We start from the raw sequence: 27,993 nt of genomic DNA on the forward strand, positions 1-27,993 counted from the left end.
ACTTGAAATAAACTGGAAAATCTGCGTTATTACTTATTTATCGGTCTGTTTTCTTTTATTGGTGTTGGATGTCTATTTTACCTGAACTGTGGGTCTTGAGTCCAGTGGAGCTCGTGGATCCTGTGCTACTGGTGCTTTTAGTCCTGGGGGACGTCACCCCCACCTGAGTGCTCATTCCTCTCCTCCAGGAGCCCGTGTGGGACACCGAGGGGGTCTTTCTCCCCGAGCCGCCCTTGTCGGACTCGTCAGAGATGTCGGAGGGGTTCCGGCGGCTCCACTTGGAGCCCGGCTCCATCTTGACCCCACTGTCTGACCCGCCGTCTGGCCTCTTCACCTCGTCTCCTGACCAGGCCTGGTGCACCGCCGTGGAGGCCGAGTGCTTCTCTGCATCCGTCACAGGCTGGGAACACACACAGACACACAGGTCAGATTTATTACTGCTGAAGAAAGCGTCTTTTATGAGACGTTGCCAAGTGCCTCTAAAAAGCACTCCATTTTATGACCACAGCCATCATGCTGTGAAATCCTGCCGGCGTCCACACCAACATCACCTGAGCAGTTTGGGAGGAAGCTGTTTGACTACGCAAGGGCCCAAACAGAAAGACTTCTCTTATTTAAAATGTGAGACTTTCTGCTACTTTCACTTTGCTGGGCAGCTCATACTTTTGAGACCTGGACTTAAAGTCAAGTCTTAAGTCTGTCAGAAAAGTCATCTTACATGTCTTCATAATTATATTGCAAGTCAAGAAACTGCAGGTCTTTAGGGTTTCTGAATGGTGACTGTTAAAATGAGATGACATCATGGTCCAATATCTTAGTTTAAAGAACGTATCTGTTTATTTTCTTTCTTTTTTTTAAATGCATGTTTTAGTAAGTGTATGTTATTTGACTTCTATTTTATTTTTTTCATAATTGAAAGGTCTTAATGTTCATTTGCTTGTGAAAGTGTCTATTTATTTACTTATCTTTTATCTTAATTATATTTTAAAAATTATTTATTTATTTAATTCTTTTTTTTCATGTTTGAAAGGTCTTCATCTTCAAGTGTTTGTGAATTTTTTTAATGTATGCTTATTTTGTCACTATAAACCAACAAAAACAAAACTGCAAAACAAAAATGAGATGACATTTGAATATTTTCATATTAAAATCAGTGCATTTTAGGTAGGTGGGACCAAATCCTTCAAGAAGCTTGCCTGGTGCCGTCTTATTTACTTTTCACTTGATGTGGGACGAAACCAGGTTTATATTTGTTTCTAGAAGATTTTTGATCTCAAACAAGTCCACCCTCAGAGCAGAGAAGTCCACTGGAGTCTTCTGATGCCTCCCGTTTACACTAAAAAATGCTGAAATAGCTTCTGTTCCTGACCCTCCTGAGCTTTACGACTTCATTTCCCTTTTTGAAAACTTAAAACATACTTTCTGAGCGTCAGTTCTGAACTAGAAAAAAACTTTTTGAGGAGTTTTTATTGTTTTAAATGAAGGTATAACCAGTTCACCATAGCCTTTATTTAACGGTAAATTACAGCTGTTGGAGAGACGATGGCTGCTTTTAACTTGATTCCACGCTTGCCAAGGCAACACTACAAAAATGCGACAAGCTGCTCTGTTCCCAGAATTTAAACTAGACTTAATCAACCTGCACTGTGTCAGGCTGCTGTACTGAGAGAAAGGCTCCTTTGTGCCTCTCCTTTGTTTTTTTCTCCAGCACCTCGACCTCTGCAGCCGAAACGAACACATGTCACATGGTGACCGGCTCCACATCAGTCCACAACACTCTGTGAGCGTGACATACATGTGAGTCAGCTGACGATATTATCGTCTCACCGATCACTTTCCAGAGGGGAGTGACTCTTAATCAGTGTTTAATGATTTGAGGCCAGAGTCAACATCAGCTTTGGCTTTGCGGGTTCACAGCTGTAGTCGCACATTCTTCTCTGAAGGCTGAGGAATGCTGGGACACACTGGCTTTAGGGAGGTGAGGCCAAGTGGAAGGATACGGCTGCTTCAGTTTACCACTTTATACATTTAATTTACATAAGTTCCCTCTCAATCATCAAATACCCACTAGATAAGTGTGGCAGTGAATTCATCTAAAGAGACTGCCCTCTGCCTGTATTCTCTTTTTTTCCTCTTATTTTGCCATGATCGCAACATATATGGGCGCCCTCACCTGCACGCTGTTATTGGTGTGAAGCCCCAAGTCAATAAAACTTAATAAGAACCTAATAAAAAGGTATCGACAAAGTGCACCAACACACAAAATGTTGCAAAAACAAATATAGTGAGGTGAAACACCAAGCGGACAAAGATCATTGCAGAACGAGTAGTCTAGGGTTGGCTTTCACTTTTTAACTGGTGACAACTACAGGAGAGGTGGTGAAAAGCAACATGGAGTCGACTCGCTTTATGTTGAACAGGTAGGTGCTGGCAGTTAGTTTAGTTAGCTGCTTAGTATCTATCAGCTTTTCCGTTACAAAAATGTAACATGCCCAAAACAGCAGTTTGCAGTGAGCGTATGAACAAACAGTAACTAAAAACTCCCATAGTATGCCTTTAACTTTTCTAGATTTATCATTTAATGTGAAACTCATGTTACCTTCAAATGGAACTCATGTGGTCCTATTTTCGACATGGAAAGTTGTGCATTGTGTTCCTTTGTTCCCTTTTTTATGGTGAATAGCTTGGGTATTTTTTTTTTTGCATTTCTGTGTGATCTTTGGGAATCTATAGGCTTTAACACTTTTTAAAACATCATTGTAAATCAGAACTCTTGAACTCTTGTCAGAAAACTCCTCAAAAGTAGCCCTAAACCTTCCAGTGCAGCGCTGATACCAAATATTCAACTGAGCACCATGAATCACAAAGTAAGGCTAAAACAAAAAGCATCATTGCGTCATGACTGCTTCATGCAGAAGAGAGGAGAACCTGGACATCTAGGCTTTAATGAAATTCAAATCAAATCTGAACACAGTAACTGAATCCAATCTTTCACATCCATCTTTAAACGAATCTATTTGAACGTGTCTTTAAACAACCAAAAGTAATGTAAGAGCAAAAGCTCAACTTTTGTCAGGTATATTACATATTTACTGTTTAGATGAATGCCTGAATGTTTTGCACATTGTGCTTCTCTAATAAAAGAAAAAGGGGGAAGGAGAATGAAAGATTTAATGAGATTTAGTGAATCGAGACAATTTAAGAACTTGGAACCAGATCCAAAATGGAACCGGCTAATCCAACTTGTGGTGAAATCATGAAAAGGTTTGATATTATTTTTAATATAGATGTGTGTGTAGTCTTACCTGTGTGTTGAGACCCTTGCGCTGTGCAGCGGGTGTGTTGGCGTAGGAGGAAATGGAGGAGCTGGTGTTGATGTCATCTGTGTCGATGTTGTCACTAATGCCACTGCTCACAGAGCTGCTGTCATCCCAGCTGTACGGAGAGAGAGAGAGAGCGAGAGAGATTAGCTTAAGTCCTCTTAAACAGTAAATCTTTCAGATTGGAGACGATGGGGGAGTCCTGCTGGCAAACAGCGGCTCTTTGGGAACATGTTTACTTCCTCTTTGAAGACACAGACATTCAGTCCACTCGGCAGACGTTCAGCAGAGAAGCAGCAGTGAGGTGTGATGCTTGTGATACCATGATCACAGCACTGATCTGCATCACTCAGCTGAACTCTGTACAGACAAAGATGGTTTTTGACACTGCAGTGAGATTTCATTTTTGCAAAAGTTGTTTATCTGATAAATATTTGCATGAAAAGAGAAAAAAAAAGTCTATTAACTACAGTGTTAAACGGAAATAAAATTGCAAAGAAAAAAAAGATGGATCCGGCTTCTCTGACTGCCTGGTGATTCTTCTCCTTTATTCTCTGTCTGAACTGGCTGCAGCACACACACACACACACACACACACACACACACACACACCAACAGGCTGAATGGGGTTGTCTATCATATGAACAAAAGCTCGTCGGAGGGGTGACATCACAGGGAGCGTTTGTGTGTGCGAGTGTGTGTGTCTGTGAGTTGTTCAAACAAACCCATCTGAGCAGAGCAAACAGGCTGGGAGTTAATGCAGGATATTTGTAAATATGTGTGTGCACGCGTGAGTGTTTGTGTGTGTGTGAGCGTGTGTGTGTGTGTGTGTGTGTGTGTGTGTGTGTGTGTGTGTGTGTGTGTGTGTGTGTGCATCCGCTGGGAGTCTGTGGGGGACAGGAAGCTCGGCCAGTTGGCAAACATCACTCTGAAAGGACCAGAGGGTGGCTGATGGTCATGGGCAGTGCAGGGTTGGCTGCACCACAGACACAGACACAGACACACACACACACACACACACACACACACACACACACACACACACACACACACACACACGTACGTGTACACTCAGAGAGCTGGTGTTGTCAAACTATCTATATTTTAACAGTCATCAAGGGACCGTTCAGTTCATCAGTTTTAGACTAATGAGACATAAAAAACTATCAGCAGTGAAACAATAATCAATTAATACAATCCCACACATACACACACACACGAACACAAACATATGTCACACACATCTGCAACTGCGCTATAAACATCCACGACAAAAAAGATATTCAGAGATATGTAGATTTACAAAAGAAGAAAGAAACAAATCAAAGAATGTTTGATATCTCTACTTAATAAATTGACTACATGATGAAAACTATAATCACCATATTACCAGTACCTCTGCATATTGATGAAATTCTCTATTACTAGCGCCAATGAAATTCCTGGTTTATTTCATATTGACTACTGATACTTTTCTCAATACCTTGCAGCAGCTTGAGCATTTTTCCCAAGAAATCTGTTTTTTTTAACTTAACAACATAAACTTGTCAATGGACTGGATGGACTTGTACTTGTAAAGCGCCTCTCTTGTCTTCTGACTGCTCAAAGTGCTACAGAGTCACAGTCATCCATTCACACACATTCATACAGTGGTGGCCAAGGATACTATACAAGGTGCCACCTGCCACTCAGTTAAGACACACACTCAAATTTGGGGTTCAATTTGGGGTTATCTTGACAAAGGATACTAGGACATGTAGACTGGAGTAGCTGGAGCTCGAACCACCAATCTTTGAATTATGGATGACCACAGCTGCCCCGCACTTGTAGAGACATCAGTGTTAAATATTGTGGTAAAACAAGCAGCCAAACAAGGATTCTGCCTAAATAAAATACAGGCTAAAATTAGCAGTGTGCTAAAAAAAATCTGAATTTTCTATGAGTGAGTCCAAGCATCCAAACAAGCAACCAATGCCAACTTTGGAAACTTGATGATACAGAAACATTTCAATCTGTACTGTAGTTGAATACCCAGCACTTATCACCTCCCACTCATCATTCATCTGTCAGGTTAGATCTTCAGACGAGCGAGACGGCAAGTCAATGCAGTTTTGTTCAGCAGCCAACTTGGAAGTCCCAAATGTTTCCCACCAGCACATGAACACAACATCATAATTACAGTCTTAAAAAAAACTAAACAAAAACAAAGATTGGAGAATGGCTCGAATCCCAGATTCAGATTACCACTGAAATCTAATCAGCTGGCCGATTTCAAGCCAAACACATTTGCAGCTTTTTTTTTAACAACCTGACAAACAGAGACGGAGGGGGAAACATAACTTCCTTCTGGAGTTACCGGCGGAATAAATCAAACAGCAGGAGAGTTTCAGAGTTGAAAGCATCCGTGGAGCAGACAAGCTGAGAGGTGCTGAGAGATTTAGAGTGACCACAAACGTCTCAGCTCGTCCGTACAGCCACAGGGGAAAGTCCCTCACACACACACACACACACACAAGTGCACAGACAGAAAATAAAGATATGTGGACAGCCGTAAAGAAACAGACAAGTACAAACCCATTAAGATCTCAGTGCTTCCTGACAACACACTGAACAAAAGTCATCATGAAAAGATTTACATTGCCTTGACTCACATGTGCGCGCACACATACACTCACACACATGCATCTACCTGGTCAGGGCGCCTGGGTTGCCGTGGGAACCAGAGCGCTGCGGGAAAATGCCAAGCTGGACAGAGAGCTTCATGACTTCATGCCGCTGAGAGAGTTCACACAGCCAAACGTCTCTCCCTCTCCCCCTCCGTCTGCCTCTCTCTCTCTCTGATCCTTCTCAGTGTCTCTCGCCCTCTCTCTCTCGCCCTGGCAGAGTTCCTAGATTGAGCTCTTTTGTCGCTTGTTGCACTGATGCTTCATCCCTCGGGCACTGTTCGTCTCTCTCTGGACTAACTGAGAGAGAAACTGGAGGGGGAGAGGAGGGAAGGACCTGCCCTGCTGCTGGAAACATGAGCCTCCCCCGGGACTGTTAACCACTTCACTGCTGCAGCCACGCCACTAATAGAACACACCAAGGCACACACAAACACACCCCGAGCCCTAAATAAGCCACTTCAGTCCTAACAAGAAACAAACGGTAACACAAATCCAAGCCGCATGATCACAGACAAACTCCCCCCTTGAAAACTGAGGGACAATCCTCATCCTGCTGCTGCTGCTGCTTTCCTGTGTGTTTCCCAGCTATGGTTTGTCTGTGTGCGCAAGACTGCAATTTCCCAGACAGATCCACCCTGACTAACTGACAAGCCAGTGCTAATTAGAGATCAGGCCAAGCGGCGTGGCCCAGCCCACAGCCTCCCGCTGGCAAAGCAACCCGCCAGTTAACCACCACCGAGGCCTCTACGGCCAATCACAGGAGACGGAGACGTTAGCTGCTGGCTGCCCCCGGGAGGAAGCGGTGCCAAACGCAGGCCGAAAAGCCGACAACTAATAGATCATCACACCAGGAGGAAGAGGTGAAGTGCTTCTTCCTCTCAAAGATCCAGTGTGTGGGATTTAGGCGGATATAATGGCAGAAATGGAAAATAATGTAGTAAGTATGCTTTCTTTAGTGTATAATCGCCTGAATATAACAATCGTTAATTTATTATTTAGAAAAAGCTGTTTTAGGGGGCAGGTCCCTGTCATGGATGTGTAAAGAGACCTGGATATATATATTAAAGGAGCCTGCTCATTCCTATTAAAGTTGCTCAGCTGTACAGGAAACCAAAAAAGATTGATTTCCGCATTGTGAAATAATCCAGATGATCGGCACTACTTCCACATCGTCGGGCCCTGGGGCTGCAACAATATGAGGTTTTCCTGTTCCGATAACCATCTCAGAAAATATTGCAGTATCACAGTATTACAGAATTATTATTACTGTCAGTAGCAACGACCCACAGAAGGGCTTTATTTTTAGCCAAACAAAAAAGTCTTCCCTTTGAAATAACTACAATAAAAGTAGGATTCTCTTTTTTTTCCAATACCATAGACAAGCAAATGTACACGGTATGATAATTGTCAATTTTCATTCCATGGTATACCTTATAACTGTTTTATCGCCATAACCCCATACAGCAGGAACACTAGAGGCTCCTGCTAGCTGAGTCGGCTACTTTTGGTTTAGCACTCTGCTAACATGAATGGGGATATAATGACTGGATCGCCTGACTGTTCTAGACTTTCCAAATGAAGTCATTCTGCAGAGAAAGAAGGTGAGCACACATTAGCAGGTGCTGGCGAAGCAACCTGTCTGAGAGAATCACTGATTTGCAATGTAAAATTACTTAATTCTGTGTTTTTACTGGTTTACATCACCCGGTTGGTTTGTTTTCAGAAGAAGACCTCTCCGGATAATTCAGCTCCTAGTTAAAATCTTGCGTTATCAGAGAAAAAAGGCCAGCACACATAAGCAGGTGCATCAGAGAAACACTGATTTTCTATTGTGAAACAGCTGTTTCCCGTGTTTTTAACAGTTTTAATCACCCAGACTGTTTTTAGAGAGGAAGAGACCTCTGTGGATAATTCGGCTCCTGGTAAAAACCTCCAGAACAATGAACACTGAGGGGATTCAAACCGGGAGAAGTTTCATCTAGTTCTAATCTGCGGTCCTCACCACTAGATGTCACTAAATCTTACACACTTCTCCTTTTAAGGGTCAAAAACATAACAAAAACCCATTTTCTCACTTAACTTCATACACTATCTTGCCATTTTAGGTTTTCAGATTTCTGCCTGCACCATACTATAATGGAGGTGAATGAGACTGTTTCTGATACTCGCAGCAATGGAAAATGTGCAGATTTTGTGTGAACTGACCTTTTTAAATCAGCTGGAATGTTCAGCTGAACTTTGTGAGCATGTTTGCCATTTACCAGGATGACACAAGACTTCATTCTCCCACTCACTGGAGAGGCTAAAAGGCTTGTAAAGCAGTCAGAGAGGACAGTAGCGGAGAAGGAAAAGTGACCCAAATCAAGACATTCCAGAGAGGAACCTCGCCTCTCGCCGGGTCCCTTCAGAGTGCTTTCCCAAAGGGGTCAGAGTTCAGAGGCCAAACCTCCAAAGAGAGAGTGGGGGAGGCAAGAAGACCAATGGAAAAAAAAAAACAAAAAAAAAAAAAACGGCTGCCATGTGGGTCAGCCAATAGGAGTGCCTGGAAGTGTCCTGAGAAAAAGGCTGTGGTTGTATTTGTTTAACTTTTCTTGTGCACGTCCCTCGGGGCTGCGGTCGGTCGATGGGTTGGTCGGCCCGGCAGTACAGTGACCCCCCCCCTCCTGAAAAAGAAAAACAGTCCGGTGCTGGCACATGCACACAGGATCTGTGCCGCAGAAACATACACACAGACATGCGGCCACAACAGAACTGTGAAGCAGAAGTAAGGGGATTTCCTGTGTTTGACGGGTGACTACTGGTCCACGCACTGCAGCTGGATCATATCACCCAAAAATCTCTGTCTCTGTCCACAAAGACAGACAGACAGATGGGCAGAGAGGGTTTTTAGTGTCTCTCTCACAGACAGCCCTCTGGATTGGGGGGGGCACGGTTGACAGGTGAAGTCTGCGTGCGTTACACACACACATCATCAGGACAGAGGAGCTGGTGTCGTGACTTCATCCCAAACATATCAGCATCATCAGAAATATTCAAAACACCTTGTAACTATCACTAAATATGGTTTGCATAATGGAGTGACGTGAAAAACGAGTTTTTCTATTGACACAACACTGTCCTTTATCAGTTTTCAGTTGTAACCGAACTTGATGATTTGAGCTTGATATAGTTGGATTTTATATATTATGTACAAGTTATGCGATGCTAAACATCTTAAATTCAAATGTTTTTGAAAAACAGGCAGCTGTTTAAGAACTTTCTCTCTATAAAAAGTCTAAGCACAGTTTAGAAATAAATAAATGAATTACAAAACATCTAATCAAAAAAGGTCAAAATCTGACCAGACATGCCATGCCAGCTTTTTGTCAACATATTATTTTTTATTGTGAAATTTATTTCAACCATAACAGTCACATATTGCTCAGATTTTTTTTTACGATGCCAGCTGTATGTCAGTCAGTAATTTCCACTAAGGGGAGACACCCCAGGTGGTAAGGGGAAAATGTATTACATAAATTTATCACCATGAACCTCCCCCAGATGACTTAAATGAAGACTAAGACTTACAAATATTTTTTGTGTGAAGTTTTCTGAATTTTAAATATGCAGATGAGGCATTGTTTAATTGAATATTCACTTTTTGCATACAATTCCATAATACATACCAGAGCCAGAACAGATTCCTAAATTTGTATTTTGGACATTTTATGGACGTGTTGTGTTCGGACATGTTATGAGAGCAAAATAGCCCAAAATTGACCAGTGCAAGAAAAAACTGTCTCTAACCATTACATGTCAAATACCCTACGTTTACTGCTAACTTCAATTAACCATTCAGACACACTACACTGATTTTTTAAATATAAAATACAATCACATAAATAACAGATACAGGGAGAAATGCTGTTTAGCGTTAAAAACACAATAGCGCGTGTTCAGACTGGTATAAAATCAATATGCAAATTGGGCTACTTGTCACAGGAATGTTTAGCAACAGTATGACCTGGCAGAAATATATGGCAGGTGTTTCCCCCGGTACTGAAAAGCTGCTTTTCCAGTTTCACCGTATCACAGCTTAAGAATTCTCACATCAGTATCTGTACCTGCAGCTGCTCTTTGCCTCAGGGTTCAGAAAATTTCTTTCAGTGTTGAAAATACATTAATACCTGCAAGCTCCTGGTTATTAAGATCTAAAGTATGATATGATCACAGGTATCTTTATCTCTACGGGATTGATTTAATGTAAGAAAAATGGGAAAAAGTAGCAAATGTTCAGCTGAGAGGCAGTGTTATCGCTTCTGAATTACTGTCGCTGGAAACTCCATAAACCTGACGAACTAACCTCAACTTATCTTTCAAAAGACAACGATCAGCACTAAATGGGCAGAGTGTGAGGGTGAAAGAGGCAGTGAAGGGGCAGCTGGGACGGGACGGGACCCGGCACATTCCAGACCGGAGACCAGGAGCTGTGTGTGGTACGGAAATGACACAGCTGTCCCTACACTGACGAGAAATGACAGGACTGGACAGCACACTCAGGAATGCATGTCTCTCTCTCTCCCTCTCTCTCCCGTGTCTGGTCCCATTGTCTCGTGTCTTTGGGAAAACATTTGCTATCTGCCCTCAGAGAATCTATCAAAGCATTTAGATCCCCCTGGCTGCGTCTCTTTCACACGGATTTCCTTTGACTTGTCTCTTTCTCTCGCCTTCTATTTGATGTGTAAACACACACTCCCTTAGATTCGACCGACTGACCCGGATCCACGTTAAAAACCCGTCACTCATGTCTCGCGCATCGCAAAACATGGGCACACGAGTCCATCATGCTTCTGCATGTGCTCACAAAACCAAAATCGAAATTTAAAGGACTACTGTGAAAAATGTGAAATTTGTCGGGTGTGTGCAAATGCACTACGTAAACACTCACGGCATACAAGCCAGCCCATTGTCGCCTCAGTGCTGGAATGAAACACAAGGCTGTGACTCCTGCGCTCTATGAAACCGGATCATGGAGGGGTCAAATCAAGAAATATTACCAGTTGTGTTGAGAAGCAGCAACAACATGAAGGGAAACTTTTCCCTGAAACGATCCTCTTTTATCCTCATCTGGTTTGAAACCTTCTTTGAAAGTGTCTCCACATAACAGATGATGACCCACTTTGAAGAAATCAAACATTTTCAGGAGTTTCCTTTCTGAACATCAAGACACTTTTTTTTATTCCACTTTGCTCTTTGCCCTATTTTTCCACAGATGCTCTTAGTCTGTTCTCCATCTGAAATAAATTTTCAGTCACACAGTGAAAAAATATGTGCATTAAATAAAATTTTATATTTGTTGATTTTGAAGAACTTGAGTTTAATAGTGTATGAGACTGCATACTTTTAAATATGGAAACAAAACATTGATTGTAAATTTAAAATTGAAAATAGGGATGAGTTTTTGGACAAATATATCAGCTATCAGCTATTGGCTGTGTGCATCACTGCTTATTATTTTCTGGTGATTTTTTTCTGTAATTTTTGTCATTTCATTTTGCGTATTTTATGATGTGCTTCCAAAGAATGAACGAAAGCTGCAGAGGGAGACAGTGGGGGGAAAAGTTTAAAGAGCAAGCATATTTTTACATCTAACTCGGTTAATTAAGGTTTTTTTTTCAGTATCAGTTAAAAGCAAGTGAGAAACCTGAATTCAGAAAGAGTACAGCTTCAATTTCTGTCTGTTTTCTTGATGTTTTGTGAGTTATTTAGTTCCTTTATTAGATTAAACCGAGCTTGCCATCAACTTTTTTAGACTGATAGTTTCATGCCTGCATCAATTTGATGTTGAATCCTGATGATATATGACATTAATATTTTGTTGGTTTTAAGTTGTGTTGTTAGATAAATGAACTGTTCATGTCAACATCATTTTGACAAAGACTTAAGACATAATCTTAAGGCATAGAGACCAAAACCCAACATCTGCAAAACGTCATAATGTTAACGTCAACACACTTTGAAATTCTAGCAATGTTAGACATTTTAAATATCATCAAACTGATTTTCATTCCAACCAAAATTTAAAGTTTATCCAGTGTAAGAGTCCAACATCGATCTGACGTCACAGTGATGTTCTGTGGCAGCTGAGAAAAAGATAAGAAAGCTTGTGGAACTTAGTGAACCTGCTGCTTGTCTCCCAGCCAGATGAGTCGGACTAGATTTGGGGGGACATGTGTCTTCATATTAAATATTTAAATCAGTTTAAACCTCATATCGCTTTGATGAAGAGCTGTATTAAGTTTATGCAGAATATTACATTGTGTCAGATGGTAATAACAGGATTTTTCCAATCTCAATGCTATCTAAAGTGAAATAAAATGAGAAAACTGTGACTTAAAGGGTTAAAATCAGAACTCAAACACACTATGTGAATGATACCATTTGGGGCTCAAGGACAAAATCCTACCAATATGTTGGTCTGTAACCTGTTACACTTCAAGGGTCCATGACATTAAATCTCTCTTTCACGCAGACTTTTGTCCTCAAGCTTTTCCTGCAGCTGAAACGTGGATAATCATCTTCATTCGGTTACTTTAAAGCTGCAACCTGCACGAACCTGCTGACTCCCCGACTTCTCACCTGCACCTAACATCATGGAAAATATCAATCATGCGAGGTACGGAGGATTAAAACTTACCCTGTGCTGAGCGCTCCACAAACCGCTCACTGCAGATGTGTTAGAGTCCAACATGTTCTGCTGCTCCTTTGCCCTACTTTCTCCATCTACCGTTTCCTCCTGGTTCAAATTCCAGACTGGACCAGAGACACTGGACCGAGTCTCTGACCTCTGTGTTTCCCTTCACAAACTGCGGGCTCTTTGGCTCATGCACTTTGCAATCAAGACGTTCTGGTTTTGAATCCAGCCTGCAAACTGTCACATATCAAGCTCTTTTCTCTCTGAGGGTCAATACTCCATTTCACTGCTTTCAGTCGAGTAAGTCGGCAAATAAACTGAACTGCAGAATTACACAAACATGCTCAAACAAATGATATGACAGAACAGTACAAAGATCAAGAGGGAGCTGTGGATGTTCAAGCTGCGATGTTTGGCATAAAAAGGAGAATGTGTGGGAGAAAAACTCTTATTTACCTGAGAAAGAGCCCCACCTACTGCTGTGTGTGTGTGTGTGTGTGTGTGTGTGTGTGTGTGTGTGTGTGTGTCCCCTAGGGCGAGGCAGGTGTGCTTGTTAAAAGCCCAGAGGAGGGGGAAGATGGTCTGCTGATACGGTATCTATGGCAACTAAAACATCATTTCTCTCAGAGTCTGTGTTTCTCTCTTCTTGTTCTTATTGATTCTTTTCCCTGTTCTCTGCATGTAAATTAAGAAGCTTTACTCTAATCCACCTCCTCTCACATACAGGAACAAATTTCCTTTGCATGTGGGTACATTTGAAACTAAATATATAACATTACTATCCAAGCTATTTGTGTCAGCTACAACTGTTGCTTCCATATGAAACAAAAGATTTTCACCATCGATTCATGTGTTATAGCTATATGCAACCATTCCTTTTTTGTGCAATGGTTAATACTCTGACAGCGGTACGGCTGGGTAGTAGGGATGCACAATAATATACGCATTTTTTAAAAAATTTTTTTTATAAGAATAAATATTAAATATATTGTTCACTTTCAAGTTTAAATTTGCCTTTGCAATTAAAAAAGGAAGTTCATTAATGTCACTGACCGTTTTTTGTGCTCTGTTTTTTAAAAGTATAATTTTAGTTACGGGTATAGCTTTAAAATTCTTGTTTTGGCACCGGTTTCGAAAATCCCCCGAAATGATACCCAAAGCTAGACAGAGAAGAGGTAACAAAAACAGTAGGAAACTGATGGTCCAATTATTTCGGAATGGATTAATTTAAATTTAATTATTATCTTCTTAAAGTTGGAGAGACCTGCCCGAAAGGCTGAACGCTCAATAAAATAATAACAGTTTTCCTGCAGAAAATTCCTGTTGATTTGTATTTGCATTTCACTTATTTTAAACGCAAATGACACTGAAATGACTACCGAGGAGATTCGTGCTGTGTGGGTGGAGCAGCGTTCTGCAGCAGCTGGAGTATGTGAGCGTGTGTGGGAGCATCCCATTAACTTGGGAACACATTTGACCTTAAATCTTGAATCAAACCGCTACAGATTGTGGGTCAGACTGCCTCAGCCTGCTCCAGCCTGCCTCAGAACGCCTTGCTGGACTGTCTTCATTATAAACACACAGACACACACACACACACACACACACACACACACACACACACACACACACACACACACACACACACACACACACCACTGGGACACAGCAGAACTGTTTTCGGTATGAACATGGCTCGGAGGCATTTATATCATTTAGTATTCTATGAGAGTCAAAGGCTGAGTCTGGATATCAGTGGAAGAGTGTTTAGTTGCATAAAGTGTGTTGTGAGTATAAGTGAGTGTGTTTGTGTGTACGTGCAGAAGATAAGGCAAGAGCAGACAAAGGATAGGTGTGGCTGTTTGGTATCTCAGACCAAATGTTTAACACATTCTCCTCTTGGTGAATGCGAATTCATATTTCCAAAAACTTTTCCTTTTTACCTTTTCTTGACAAGACCAAATCTCGAGGTAGATTGTGTAAGTCTGCTGAGGATAAAGACATAACTGCACTTTTATTTCAGCTAGAAGACCGGAGTTCATTTTAAGTTTGAGAAGCAAAGTTTCTTAATTTCCTATTTGACCTATGAATGTACGTGACTAACTGGTGCACATTTAAAGGTTCAATGTGTGGGATTTTGGGGGATATACTAGTAGAAATGAATATAATACAATAGGTATATGTCCGTTAGAGTATAATGAATAAAAATGAGAACTGATGTGTTTTCTATACCTAAGAATAAGCACATTTTATCTGCACAGAGAGCAGGTCCTCATCTATGGAGAGCGGCAAGTTGCACTGCCATGTTTCTACGGGAGCCCAGAACAAACAAAAACACTGCCTCTAGACAGGACCATTCATATTTTTTGTGTCCACCACCCTAGTTAGCAGCAACAAGAGAGTTAAAATCACTCAATTACTCTACAGCAGGCATGTCAAACCGGTCCACAGGGGGGCCGGTGTGGCTGCAGGTTTTGTTTCCAACCAAGTAGCAGCACACCAGACTTGACTCATTTAATCAACTGATCTCCGTCTTCAGACAGTTGATTGGTCAAACTGTGTGCTCTTGGTTGGTTGGCACAAAAACCTGCAGCCACACCGGCCCCCCTGTGGACCAGTTTGACATGCCTGCTCTACAGAAAATGACTTTACTCAGAGTTTGTACTGGTTAAAATCACCAGGTCTGTTTGTTTAGACTAGGAGGAGACTTCTGTGGAAAATGTGGCTACCTGGAAAAACCTCTTGAACAACAAACACACAGGATCCGTGAGAAGTTTCAGCTGGTTGCAATCTGAAATCCTGATCTCACTATACCACTAAATCCCCCTAAATCTTACACACTGCACCAATCAATAGAAAAGCATGAAGGAAGGTCTTGGTTGAAAGGTGTTGGGTGATGATGGTGGCCAAGTAACTCACGTTCAACTTAGTCAGCATGTAAAGAAATAAATGGACATCTACTGTCATTTAAATTGAGAAGTAGCACAGTCTCACTAACCATATGAAGGTTGTTCATGTTTCATAATGGAAAAATATCAGGAGAAAATTATGCAAACTGCACTATCTGACAAGCACAGATGGTTTAGGTGTGTGATCATCATTTTCCCTGGTGCCACTGGTCTTGGTAACCCAACACTGACTCACCCTACACCCCTCTGCCATCACTAACCAAACACTCCTGGAGAGTGGAGCCGAGGCTCAACACACACACACACACCAGACTGGGACTCACACACTGCAGTTAGTGTTGGTCCTGAAACAGCAGCTGTGATCAGCGCTGACAGGCTGATGTCATCTGCAGGAAGGGCAGCACGGGGTACAACACTTAAAGGAAGGTTTTGGGGGTTAAAGAGCAGATGAAGCTGTTTTTCTGTGTGTCTGTTATTATCATACAAATAGACTGCTGGTTCTTTGGGGAACAAGATTGCTGGCTCATGAAACCAGCAAGGAACAGAGGGAGGGGAGTGATTATTATTACAGTGAGAGCCCGGAGGCAAACCACAACATTCACTCTCCTTCTCCAGGGGAGCAGGTGGAGGTGGGGTTACAGAGGACAGACGGAGAGACAGACAGGTAGAGGGCGAGACAGGTGGAGTGCCAGGTGTTGTTGGTAGCTGAGGATAAGAACCTCTCTCTTCCTCTACCTGAGGCCAACAGGGAACCTGCTCAAGTCTAGACAGCACAGGTAACATATTGGGGCTCGGGGCATGTGTGTGTTACAATAGGTGTGTCTCTAATGCGTGTTTGTGGTATGACATGATCTAAACAACTTGTTTCTGTTGTTCTGTAGGGGGATTAAAAAACCCCTGAGAAAAACTGGAAGCCATGATTTGAAGTATTAGCCGTTTTAACTTGCAGTTTTATCAGCATTCCAGATAATGGGGCAGACAAAATAATCTGAATTTGTATCATAATATTGTAAAAATCTAATGAAATCTTTGAAGTTTGAGTAGTTAACACAGGCATCTGCAATTAGCCTGCACACCAGTTACATGTGTTAGTCACTAAAATAATTACTGTTTAAAACAAATCACTTTCCGGGGTAAAATTATTTAGGAAAAGAAGAGAAAAGAATTTAGGTTAAAAAAAAAAATACAGCCCAAGAAGCCTGGCTTTCGTAATCGATCTATGAGTCTGAGTTTGTCAGACACACATTGGTTTACAGTGGGAGAAGGGATTTCCCAATTTTTGAAAGTTATCACAGCAGAATTGCACAATTCACATTATTCGTAATCTATCAGGAATGTGAGCTTGCATGTGTTTGATTCCCCACATTGCAGTAGGCTGCCAAATAACATCACACTGTGGTAAAAGTTAACCACAATTCAATTTTTTTTTATTGAAATAAACGAGGAGGCTGTGTCTTTATATGCAGTGCTAATGGAGTTAAAAGACTGGTGTTTAAAGGCTTAGAGCCACAGTGGCAGAGCAAGGCAAGTTTACTCACGTTTATTAGTACAGTACCTTTGAAAGGCAATTTAAAGTACTTTACAAAAAGCATTAAATCTACAATTTAAAGAAAAGAAGAAGGACAATGACAGGTATTAGAGTGAGTGACAGCTATCTAGTGTGTTTTAACAGGCACCTGTTGTTTAAAGGCATATCTGTCATTAAGTGTCATGTTTATACAGTAAGAAACTTCACATGATACCAGCAGAACAGTACTTCCCTGTTGGTTATTTCACTCCTCATCTTTGCCAATGAAGTGGATCTGTCTTTACAATGAAAATAAAGTGTGTTGTCACATATGTTTTGTGAAATTAAGCAATTCAGCTTTTTTCGATTTAGAGTAGAAGCAGACAACTTTTCCCCTCTTACCAAGTGGTATTACTGTTGGCACTGCTCTCGCAAAGACAACCGGATCACATTCAGTTTACGTCAGAGCCTCGCAAATACCACAGTTTCCATGGTTACTTTGGTTGTTTCACTGTTCACCATTTCCACTACCAGGGATAGTAACTGCAAAAACCTTACACTGACACTCTCTGGTAACTGGGGATAGCCACTGATATCTTCCGTGGAATACAAAAGTGCTATGCTCTTCCTGTCTCGGGTTGAACAATGGTTGACACACTTTCTTTGTGCCCTAAATCAAGCCTTTATTTTCCCAGTATATTTAGTGGTGGGCAGAATTGCATAATTTAACAGCGAGGCTTATGGGTAACAAATCTTAACGCAGCAGTGTCATTTTTCTATAGCCATGACATTACGCAATCAATAATTACTTTATCATGAGTAAAAGCAAAAAACTTGCCTATTTCCACTTAAATTTGTAGTACCGACAACTACTTTGTTTCACTTATCACCTTGAAATAATGTGTTGGTTTTTCACATCGACTATGCCAAGGTGTCCCCCAGGGCACAGTGCTTGGTCCTCTCCTGTTCATCCTGTACATGCTCCCTGTTGATAACTTTATACCACATCATTGTCTCCGCTTCTACTGCTATGCTGATGATGTCCAGCTCTACATCTCCACCAAATCCATCACTGCTGCAACTCACTCCCATCTGACCAATGGTGTCAATGAAATTAAATCATGGATCACAAAAGCCAACTTCCTCAAACAAAACTGATAAATCACACATGATCATCATCAAGCCCAACTCTCTCCCCATACACATCTGAGACTGCACCAATTTGTCCACGTTCAAATCACAAATCACCTTTTCAGGACGACTTTTAATGTGTGAATAATGTCTAATTTAATTTTATTGTGACATGTTTTTGTGATTGTTTTAATATTATGTTTCCATTAAAAGTGCTCTATAAATAGAATGAATTATTATCGTGATTATTATCATTACTGTGAATATATTTTCAGTTCTACAAGTTGACCACAATAATACTATTGTAGCAGCAAGAAGAATGTAAGAGGAAAAGAAAGCATTTGCACAAATGTCTAAAACATTAGTAAGATCCTTTATTACCCTGCCACCTCTTTTTCCTATGAAAGCATCAGTCACTGCATCAAACTGGGGGGGTTTATGTCGTACTCTGCTCTCTTTGTGTCACATTCTCATTTGGAAAAGAGAAATGATATCTTCAACACCTCAGCGAAAGCGGGGGGGGCTAACACGCACAGCTACCGCAGTTTCACACCACAAAGACATCTCCTTTTGTCTGCTTTAACAAAGAGAATTCAAATTGGAAGACAGACGGTTATAGATTGCTTCCTGTTTCTCCTGCCGCAGAGATAAATGACAGGGATAAGCACGCTCGCACACACATTCACGCACACACAGAATTCTCTATTGTCTCTGCCTGTTTACTCAGCCTCGCAGGTCCTGTTGTCCCGTGACTCGATGAGATCCTCTGCTGCTTTCCACCCCCTGCTTTACATACATTTGACAGTTGGTAAAACAAGTTCCTGCACTTCCAGGAGATCAGCAGCACTGATCCGCAGTCACATCAGTCACTAACTGATCAGATATTATTAATGGGTTTCTTAGTGTCTGAACAAGCCACTGAATGCTTTGTTTTTCAAGTTGCTTCCTTTACGCTCCTCATTAGTGCAGATTTAGTCTGATTTGGAGGCTTTTAGCGTGAAGGCTTAACAGTTTTAGGAACTCTTCTAACTGTGAACCGCTACCCTTTGAAGCTCGTGACCTCCTCTTCCATGGGTCACAAGGTTTTTGCCCCAATGCGACGGTGACACCCAACACCTTACCCCACCCCCACTTCCACACCAGCTCTGAGAGGCTCAGCTGCATCACAAACGGGAGGACGTAAAAAAGAGGCATTTGAACTACAGCAGGTTTATAGACAGGTCACACACCCAGAGAGCAAATACAGACCGCACACACCTCTAAGCTCCAGAACTTCCACTGTAGCCCTTTTTACACAGAGATTGCGCTACAGAGCCGCTACGAGGTCCCTTCTTTATGCACCTTTTGCATATTTTCACAGAGCCAAACGCCCGCTGCATCATTCTGCTCCAGTGTGTGATTATATATTGCATTGCAGCCTTGCGGACTCAAAGGAGGCGGGACATGTAACACAACAGCGTCGGCCTCGAGTGTGACATAAAACATAAGCGTCGACCTTGCTTTCAAAACAATAACAATGGCATGATGTGTCAATAACAATCATTTAGCAGTCCTGTTATAAGGTAGCTGATCTTATCAGGAGCTCTCTCTCAAGCTTTTCTCAATTTGCAGACATTTACAGGTGCTGTTCTTCTTCTAGCCGCTAGCCGCTTCTTTCTCTCCTGCTGTAGGTTGCACACATAACACGTCATCAAACGTCACACTCCCTCTGACCATCGACACGTCTTTCTGGTTTTTGCATTTTTAAGTTGAGCCCCTATTCTATTGGTCGGCCACTTAGATCGGCAAAACAATAATTCCTATAAATTCCCCGTTCCTATTATAAATCCAGAGGTGACTGAGCTTTTGCAATTGTTGCTCCAAAACTCTGGAATAGCTTTCCCCTTGTTATCTAAAATGCTGAATCTGTGTCTAGCATTGAGCAGCTTCTGAAAACTCATCTCAATAGGTTGGCATTTTTATAAAGTTATCCCTGTTTGCCACAATTAACTCTTGCCCATGTATTGTCCTTATGTATATGTAGTATATATGTATATATGTATGTATGTATGTATGTGTGTGTGTATGTATGTATGTATGTATGTATGTATGTGTGTATGTATGTATGTGTGTATGTATGTATGTATGTATGTGTGTGTGTATGTATGTATGTATGTATGTATGTATGTGTATGTGTGTGTGTATGTATGTATGTATGTATGTATGTGTGTGTGTGTGTATGTATGTATGTGTGCATGAATGTGATTTTATTGTGTACATTTTATCCAGATGAGGAGCGCTTTGTATCTGTGTGTTTTAAAAAGTGCATACTATAAAACATTATTACTATTATTATTATTATTATTAGTAGTAGTATTATACTAATAATAACACAGACCTCATTCCAGAGCTGTCACTACCTCTGCTCCCAGCTCAGAGGTGAGACAACTCTATCCTTCAATTCTGTGACTGCACATTATACACAGGACAGCAAGGCAGCATAATGGCACATTATTACAGCCTTGAACAGCCAGTGTAAAAGCAGCTTTTGACACTCACACAATTTTGGATGCAGATGCAGACAAAGGTGCTCACCCTCCTCTACCTGCCCAAACTGCACCATTAACCCCCTCTCATGTATTAAATTAGTCTCATCTTTTACAACAGAGAACCAGTCATCCTGATTTACCCCTGAGCTCCACGGGCTTCCGCTTGTTATGCTAATGCATTTTATCTCCCACCTCTCCTAATTAATCCCAAACTAATAGCAGTAAGCACATTTATCAGACATACCTTCAAGGGGGAGAGGAGGTGTGGTTGGGAGGAGAAGGGGGGGGGTCACCTCATCCCCTCTTGATTCTAAATCTCTCTCCTTGCTCTTCTCTCTAATCTAATCAAAGCGATAATGAAGCTGACTGAAGATCATGAAAGATGAAGTTTAGGGAGAAACATAACATCTACCTACTTCAATTCAACCTCACAGAGAAACATGAAAGCACAAAATCAAACAGAAACAAAAAGAGGAATCCCCCAACTTTTATCATTTAATCATTTTCCACTTAGTTTCTTCCACTTGCTACAGTCTCTAATCAAAACAAGAAAGAGGACAAGGAAAGATAAGAGACAGAGTCTTGCATGTGAAGAGAGGAAGAAGAAAGAGTAAGAGAGGAAAGGTGAGGAGCGGGACAGTTTGTGTTAAGCCCCACCTAAGGGCTGAGGGTGTTTAAAGTGGAAAAGTGTGTGTGTGTGTGTGTGTGTGTGTGTGTGTGTGTGTGTGTGTGTGTGTGTGTGTCTGTGCGAGAGGGCAAAGGTCAAAAGTCTAGAGGACAGGAAATTAGCCACACCTGAGGATTTAAGGAAAAGGCTGCTTGAATCACTCAAACGACTACAAGACACACCAGCATGTCTGTCCCTGCGAAACCAGTTTAAGACTCATGTAAGACTACAAAGCTTTTGTTTAAAATGTCAAATATTGCAAGTCTGAAAGAAGAAACTGGTATATTTCTATTTAATAAAACATCACATGTTGATGATAGCTGGATATAAACTGAGGAGACCAGTCGTTCCTTTGTCCCTCATTCATCTATTCGCCCAGCCCCTCTATGCATCCTGCAGTCCTTCTTCATATCAAGCTTTTATTCCCTCCCCCTCTACTCTCTCTCTCTCTCCCTCTCTCTCTTTCTCTCTACCCCCCATCCTTGCCTTGCAACATGGTGGGGCTCTGCTTGGCCTCCATCCATTTCCGTCTGTCAATTAGCCAGGAACTAAATCCCTCTCCATCTCTATGACAGGACAAAGACGGCAGCATCACATTGAATCGCTCACGCTGCACTCGAGACGAACTGGAAAGTCCCACAGACACACATACACTCAATCTTCTCACTTTACTACATGCTGTGGCCAATATATCTTAATAATACAGAAGGAAATACATGTGTCTCACTGCTATACTGTAACATTAGGGGTCAGCATTGCACAAAGCTCAGCTAAATCAAATGCTGTGTTGCAGTACAAGTCTGAGCAAAACCAATGCAATAATATTCTGTGAAATACATGGGTAGAACATTTTTTATTAAGATATTAATCAGCAGACATGATATGATTGTGTTTCAACTGTTTCTCAGTTTTCCAGCTGTTTTTCAGTCAACCAGAAACAGAACCAGTGCTATTTAAACTAGAGAACCTAACATTTATTTACATTATCAATTTGTCAGCCTCATATGTTCTTAATTGACAGTTTAATCATTTTGGTAATAAAATGTCAGAAAATGGTCAAATATGCCCTTTGTAATTTCCCTGAGCCAAAGATGACACCTTCAAATGAGATAGTTTTTCCAACCAGCAGTCCAAAATCCAAAGCTAAATGTAAGACAGCATTGTATTGTATTATATTGTATCGAATTGTACATTTAAGAAGTACAAAGCCAGGAAATGTTTGGGTTATTTGAAACAGGACACAGACCAGGAAGTATTACAACTACCAGACATGTATACAAACTCAGTGGCTATTTATATTTACAGCATAAACCAAACTGAACAAACACAACGTTCAGCATGTTCAACAGGAGGGGTATAAAGGCATTTTTGATAAATGTAGTTAATCAGCAGAAGCAGTCCAACTACAGAATCACAGTGCTCTCCCTTGCTTATCTGCTGCATTTAAAATGGCAAAAACTGGTTTGCACTTTAAGAAAAAATGTTTTGATAGTGAAAATTGCTGCATATTTGCAGTCTCACACAGCTTGCAGACTAAGAAAGGCATTAGCAGCAACATTTGTGCCTTCTGCATCTCAAAAGAATAAAGCAAATGTGCATCAGTTGGATTTTATGGAGGTACACAAACCAAGCAGAAGGAAATTACTCATTCCAAAAATGAACTAAAACTCTGCATGACAAAATGACTGGTGAAACAAACTGAACCTCACAAATGGATCATTTCAAAGAGATGTAAAAGATGTTTCAGCCTTACCTGTCAGCATCTCCCTGTCCTGACGATGTGTTTCGATGAAGCGTCTCTCGGACGGCGGCCATGCTGTCGGGCAGGCGGTTCAGGCGCCGCGTGTACAGACCCAGACCTCCGTCAGTCATATAGCTGCAAAACACAACAAAGCACATTAGATATAGTCACCATAAAGCATCTAAGACACACAATTATAGGGCTCAGAGAGGATGATTTAAAGCTTGTCTAAGACTTTGGCCAGAGTTAATACACTCTCCTTTTTTTCTTTTCAGCACTTCTTTTGTTGTATATAGTATATATCAAGAGGAGCCCACGTTCATCTAGTTTTCCCAGCCGGGGCAAAGCTCTCATCAATCAGGGCAAAACATTTTGCACAGAGCTCCCACACAAACGCTGATGACAGCAAACTATCGGACTGAAGACACATTTCTCTCTTGTGGCCAGTGGTAAACAACAGTGGTCTGTAAAAGATGTGGCAGCTCAGCAGACACAGGATGAGTCTGTTCTTTATTCCCACAAGACGGATACCACCATTCATCACCTACAGAAACCATCATCTCCTCCAAGCTGTAACATTATGACTGACTGAGTAGCTGAACGTCAAGAGAAGCTAAAAATATACTGTATATGTGAGTGGAGGCTACGTAGGTCATTCATTTCATTTCATGACGGAAAATTACATTTGAATTGACTTGATTTATTGGTTGTTGGAGTCAGAGGCTGACCGTTAGCAGCAGTTACAGTCTAAAGCTGATGCTGAGGCCTGAACACTTACACAAATATTCCCATTCAAACTAAAACAACACCGACTAATTCCCCAAATATTTACTCGTGGAGGAGATTCCTAATGGAACTAAATATTGACTCATTTAACCCAGGTGTAATTTAATGAAATGTTTGCTGATTTAAAGTCGAGTCTGGGCTGTTCAGGGCAGTGAATGCTTTCTGTGTGGGACTGTGATGATTCAGTTTCTGCAGTCGAGTGAGTAGAAAAATAAGCTCCAGCAAGAGTTCCACCACTAAAACCCTCTCTGTGTTATCTCTGCGTGGATCTCACTAAGAGGCAACCCAGCACAAACACACACAAACGCACGTTTATGCCTACATATACAGTATACACAGAGTACAGTGTTTCCTATAGACAGAGCTCCTTTGTGTAACCTGCAGTCAAACTCAATCAGCATCGGAGCTGCGGGACAGAAACGAAATGGCAACCAGGAGTCACTCAGCAGAGAGCAAACCTGTACAGATGTTTATATTGTTTACAGCTGTAACTATGATGAAGAATCAATTGTCCTCAAAGTTGCAATGATTGGGTGGGTTTTTTTATTTGGCCTCTTGTGGGTCACAAAACTAGCTGAAAACACAATGATGACCCTATAAAGTGGTTATTATGAATATATACTTAAACATCTAGTAGACCAAGAGCAACATGAGTGTCAAAATGGAGTCTTGTTTCTATCAATGATACATATAAGTCTAATATTCACTCTCCCATTGTTCTGATGTCATCGCTCCTGACTGTCTGTGAAAAGATGTCTGGCTCTTTAGCTAGTAGATGTTTAACGTTCACCATCTAGTTTATTTTTCTTCTGAAACAGCTGCTGCTGGAAAGGTGGTTGATGAGAGCTAGGTTTGCAGACTGGAACCCCAAAACAGTGTACTGAAAGAGGCTAAAAGGCTCGGCAGTGATGGGAGATAATTCACTGTGGTGATATAAAAAACAGCAGCTTACCCATGTTGCAATAGAAAAATTTAACAGCTTACATAAATTTAAACAATCCCTGTGAGTTCTGCATGATGTTGCAATTTTGTTCAATCACTGCAACTTTCCCATAAATTTTACTAGTCATCATAGTTTGCTGTGAGTTTCACAAATAATAGCAGTCCCTCCCTTATGTCATCAACTCATTTCCTTAGTTTTGGTTATGAAGTTGCAGACAATGGCAACATGTCTCACATTAACCATCAAAAATGATTGCTGAAGTCCATGAAAGGTTTTGCACCACATGCAATGTTAAAGTAGAACACAAACCAAAAATCATCGATGGACAATCACCATGACAGGGGCTGTTGCATCTAGATCTACTGAGTTAGTAAAAAATGTGCATGTCCAGGGTGCCCAGTGGCTCAGTTGGTAGGGCGGGCGCCCCATGTACAGAGGCTGTGCCCTTGCCGCAGCAACCTCAGGTTCAATTCCAGCCTCGGCCCTTTACTGCATGTCAAACCCACTCACTCTCTCCCTTTCACGCTGTATCTATCCTGTCTCAAATAAAGGCAAAAGCCCCCAAAAAAACTGTAAAAAAAAAACAAGTGCATGTCCTTTGATTTTTAATAAAAATATGCACACACAAAAATCAAATCACACCCACCTCACACTTGATTTTGCAATTTCATTGCAAAACATTGCAACATGTGTTGGAATTTTTAAGAAAAACTGCCAAGACATCAAGCATTTTAGGCTGCAACAACCCCCCCAAACCATCCTGCAATTCCTGAAGGGACTTAAACAGATATGAAGCGGGGACTGATTTGCTGTGACCAGCAGCATGCAATTGCTTTTTTAGAAGCAAACCTGAAAGTACCAGATGTTGCACTGTCTCACCATAACATGAAGGCACTATAAATGCTGTAAACACTCTCTCAGGTCATCTGGTAGTCGTCTGCTAACCATTACCAGGGTCCAAACTTAACATGGAGATTTAGCATTTTGTTACCATGCAGTAAAAAGACCCAGAGCAAACTTCCACAAGGAAGAGCACCTGATTTAAATCCATATCAAAAATGTTTAAACTCTCAGCTGCCTTTAATACTAACTAATTAGTGTTTTTAAGTCTTGTGCTGTATTTATTATTTGTTTTTAAGGTATTATGTAAAGCATTTTGAATGGTTTTTGGATAAACAGTGGTAAGTTGGACAAAGACGACCACCACCAAAGTTGAATCAAATGATCCACAGACCACCCGTCACTGACATAAGGCTTGTTGTTGAGCATACTGTCACAATAACAAGAGAGGAAACAGACAATGAAGACAGGTGATGAATGGTGGGATCCTCCTCTAACAGGATCCACTCCGAGTGGGGTTAGCTGTCCTTTATGGGGAGCATCCATCATCCCAAAGCAAAGTCACCTTGAAGATGGCCGGGCAGTCACACACATGGACACATATTAATCCTTAAAACTAATGAGTAACTGAGCCTCCCTGTCCTCCTGTTTCAGATGCTTGTTAACCTGTAACCCTCTGAGGCAGCAGAAACGTGTCCAAACAAGACAGTTTACGGGCTGAAACCAGCAGCCAGGTAGAGTTTACACAGCCGTGCAACTAACAGAAGGAAAAGTTCCTGAGTAAAGGAAACTGAGGAAATGTTTGACTGACTAAGAATGCCTGCACTGTGGTACCGACAAGAGGAAATTCAGAAAATGTCACGCTCTGGAATAAAAACAAACAATTGCCTTCAGAGCTGATTTTTCTCCATATAGTTATAAACACTCTGACGTACCTTTCTGCCTCAAACATGGTAACACAGTTAGTCCAAAGCAAAACAAACAAATCCAGGTGACGGTTGATCCCAGTCGATAAAAATCTCCAAAGCAAAGGTGTCCGTTTTCAACCGTCTGGCTACTGTCTGTTATCAGGTCTGAACCTGCGTGCGTAATCTGCTCTTATGTGACTAATATCACCAGGTGAAAGCGTGTTTGATCATGGTGATATCAGAAGTGAGTATCAGTGAACTCTGTGCATATAGATTATGTGTCCATGTGCAGCCTGAATGTGTGTGTTGCTCTGTGGGAGCTCTGTGTTGGTATGCAGCCTCTCTTCTCAGCTCCACATGCTTTTCCCTCCTGGCTGGAGGTTGGGTCTGTCTGTGAAAGGTGGGAGGAAGGGAGGGAGGGGGAGGGCAGAGGGGTAGATCGGGAAACATATCCCCGAGCCAAGGAGGTGGCGGGAGGGGGGCTGTCCATGTCTCCAAGGGCCAGAGAAGCCAGAGGAAAAACAAAGGAGGGGGTTTGAGATTGAAAAATACCGACGCAGACACTTAATGTGGTGTCATCACTCATGTTGTCTGTGCTGCAGGACTCATAGATGACTAAATAAATTAACTATAAGGATGGATAATCCTGATTTGTTCTCAGTCTACAGTTAAGACGGCTTCTTAATGTGTATAACTTCAACTAATGATTGTTTTAATAACCCATTCGACCTCAGTTGTTTTTTTTTTTATCAATTAATAATTTTGTCTATAAAATGTCAGAATATAGTATGACGTTAGCACAGAGCTGAAGTGTCTGATAAACAGTCCAAAACCTAAAGATAGCTCACAGCACTGATTAAAGTACAGAGAGACAATATAGCTAAAGTGAATCTATTATTGCAATTTTTGTTTTCTGTCAATAAACTAACTGATTAAACAACTAATTGTTTCACCATGGGAAATGTACAAAAAAATAAAATTTACAATATCACAAATCCATGGTGTCTCTTAAATTTCCTCATCCACCTGAAGGTGAGCTGAATTTAAAATAATGCTAATAGTGTTCAACAATGTCTATCAGGACATCTGAAAGGCTGATAAAGGTCTTCTTTAGTGAAAAGTAGTTTAGATTTAAAAAAGAAGAAGAAACAGAAACATTGATTCTGGAAAGAAATGCTGTCATTACATTTCCTCAATGTCATTTTTTCACGCTGATGAGTAACTCAAATTAAACTACATGTACCTATTTTGTATTGAGATGAAAACATACATTCTTCATGGAATAATTTACAGAGGGACCTAAAATTGTCACAGCTGATGACTACGGAGAATTTACGTCAGTTTTAAACAATCACGAAACTAGCACACTTGGTC

At 41.2% G+C, this 27,993-nt stretch overlaps 1 protein-coding gene across 8 annotated transcripts in view; it reads right to left on the reverse strand.

The window, feature by feature from the left end:
* The window catches only part of nav2a (neuron navigator 2a), a 138,841-nt gene that overhangs the window by 34,835 nt on the left and 76,013 nt on the right, over positions 1–27,993 (reverse strand). For all 8 annotated transcript variants that reach the window (XM_088070500.1, XM_088070536.1, XM_088070624.1 and 5 more), the window contains 3 exons: positions 23,155–23,277; positions 3,306–3,435; positions 82–400 (listed from right to left, as the gene is read on the reverse strand). In XM_088070500.1, coding sequence (XP_087926626.1) covers positions 82–400; positions 3,306–3,435; positions 23,155–23,277 — 572 coding nt within the window. The remainder of the gene's footprint in view (positions 1–81; positions 401–3,305; positions 3,436–23,154; positions 23,278–27,993) is intronic.

This window comes from Plectropomus leopardus, chromosome 1 (genome assembly GCF_026936395.1).
Source record: "Plectropomus leopardus strain MGB_pleo_1.0 chromosome 1, ASM2693639v1, whole genome shotgun sequence".
Classification (NCBI taxonomy): domain Eukaryota; kingdom Metazoa; phylum Chordata; class Actinopteri; order Perciformes; family Serranidae; genus Plectropomus; species Plectropomus leopardus.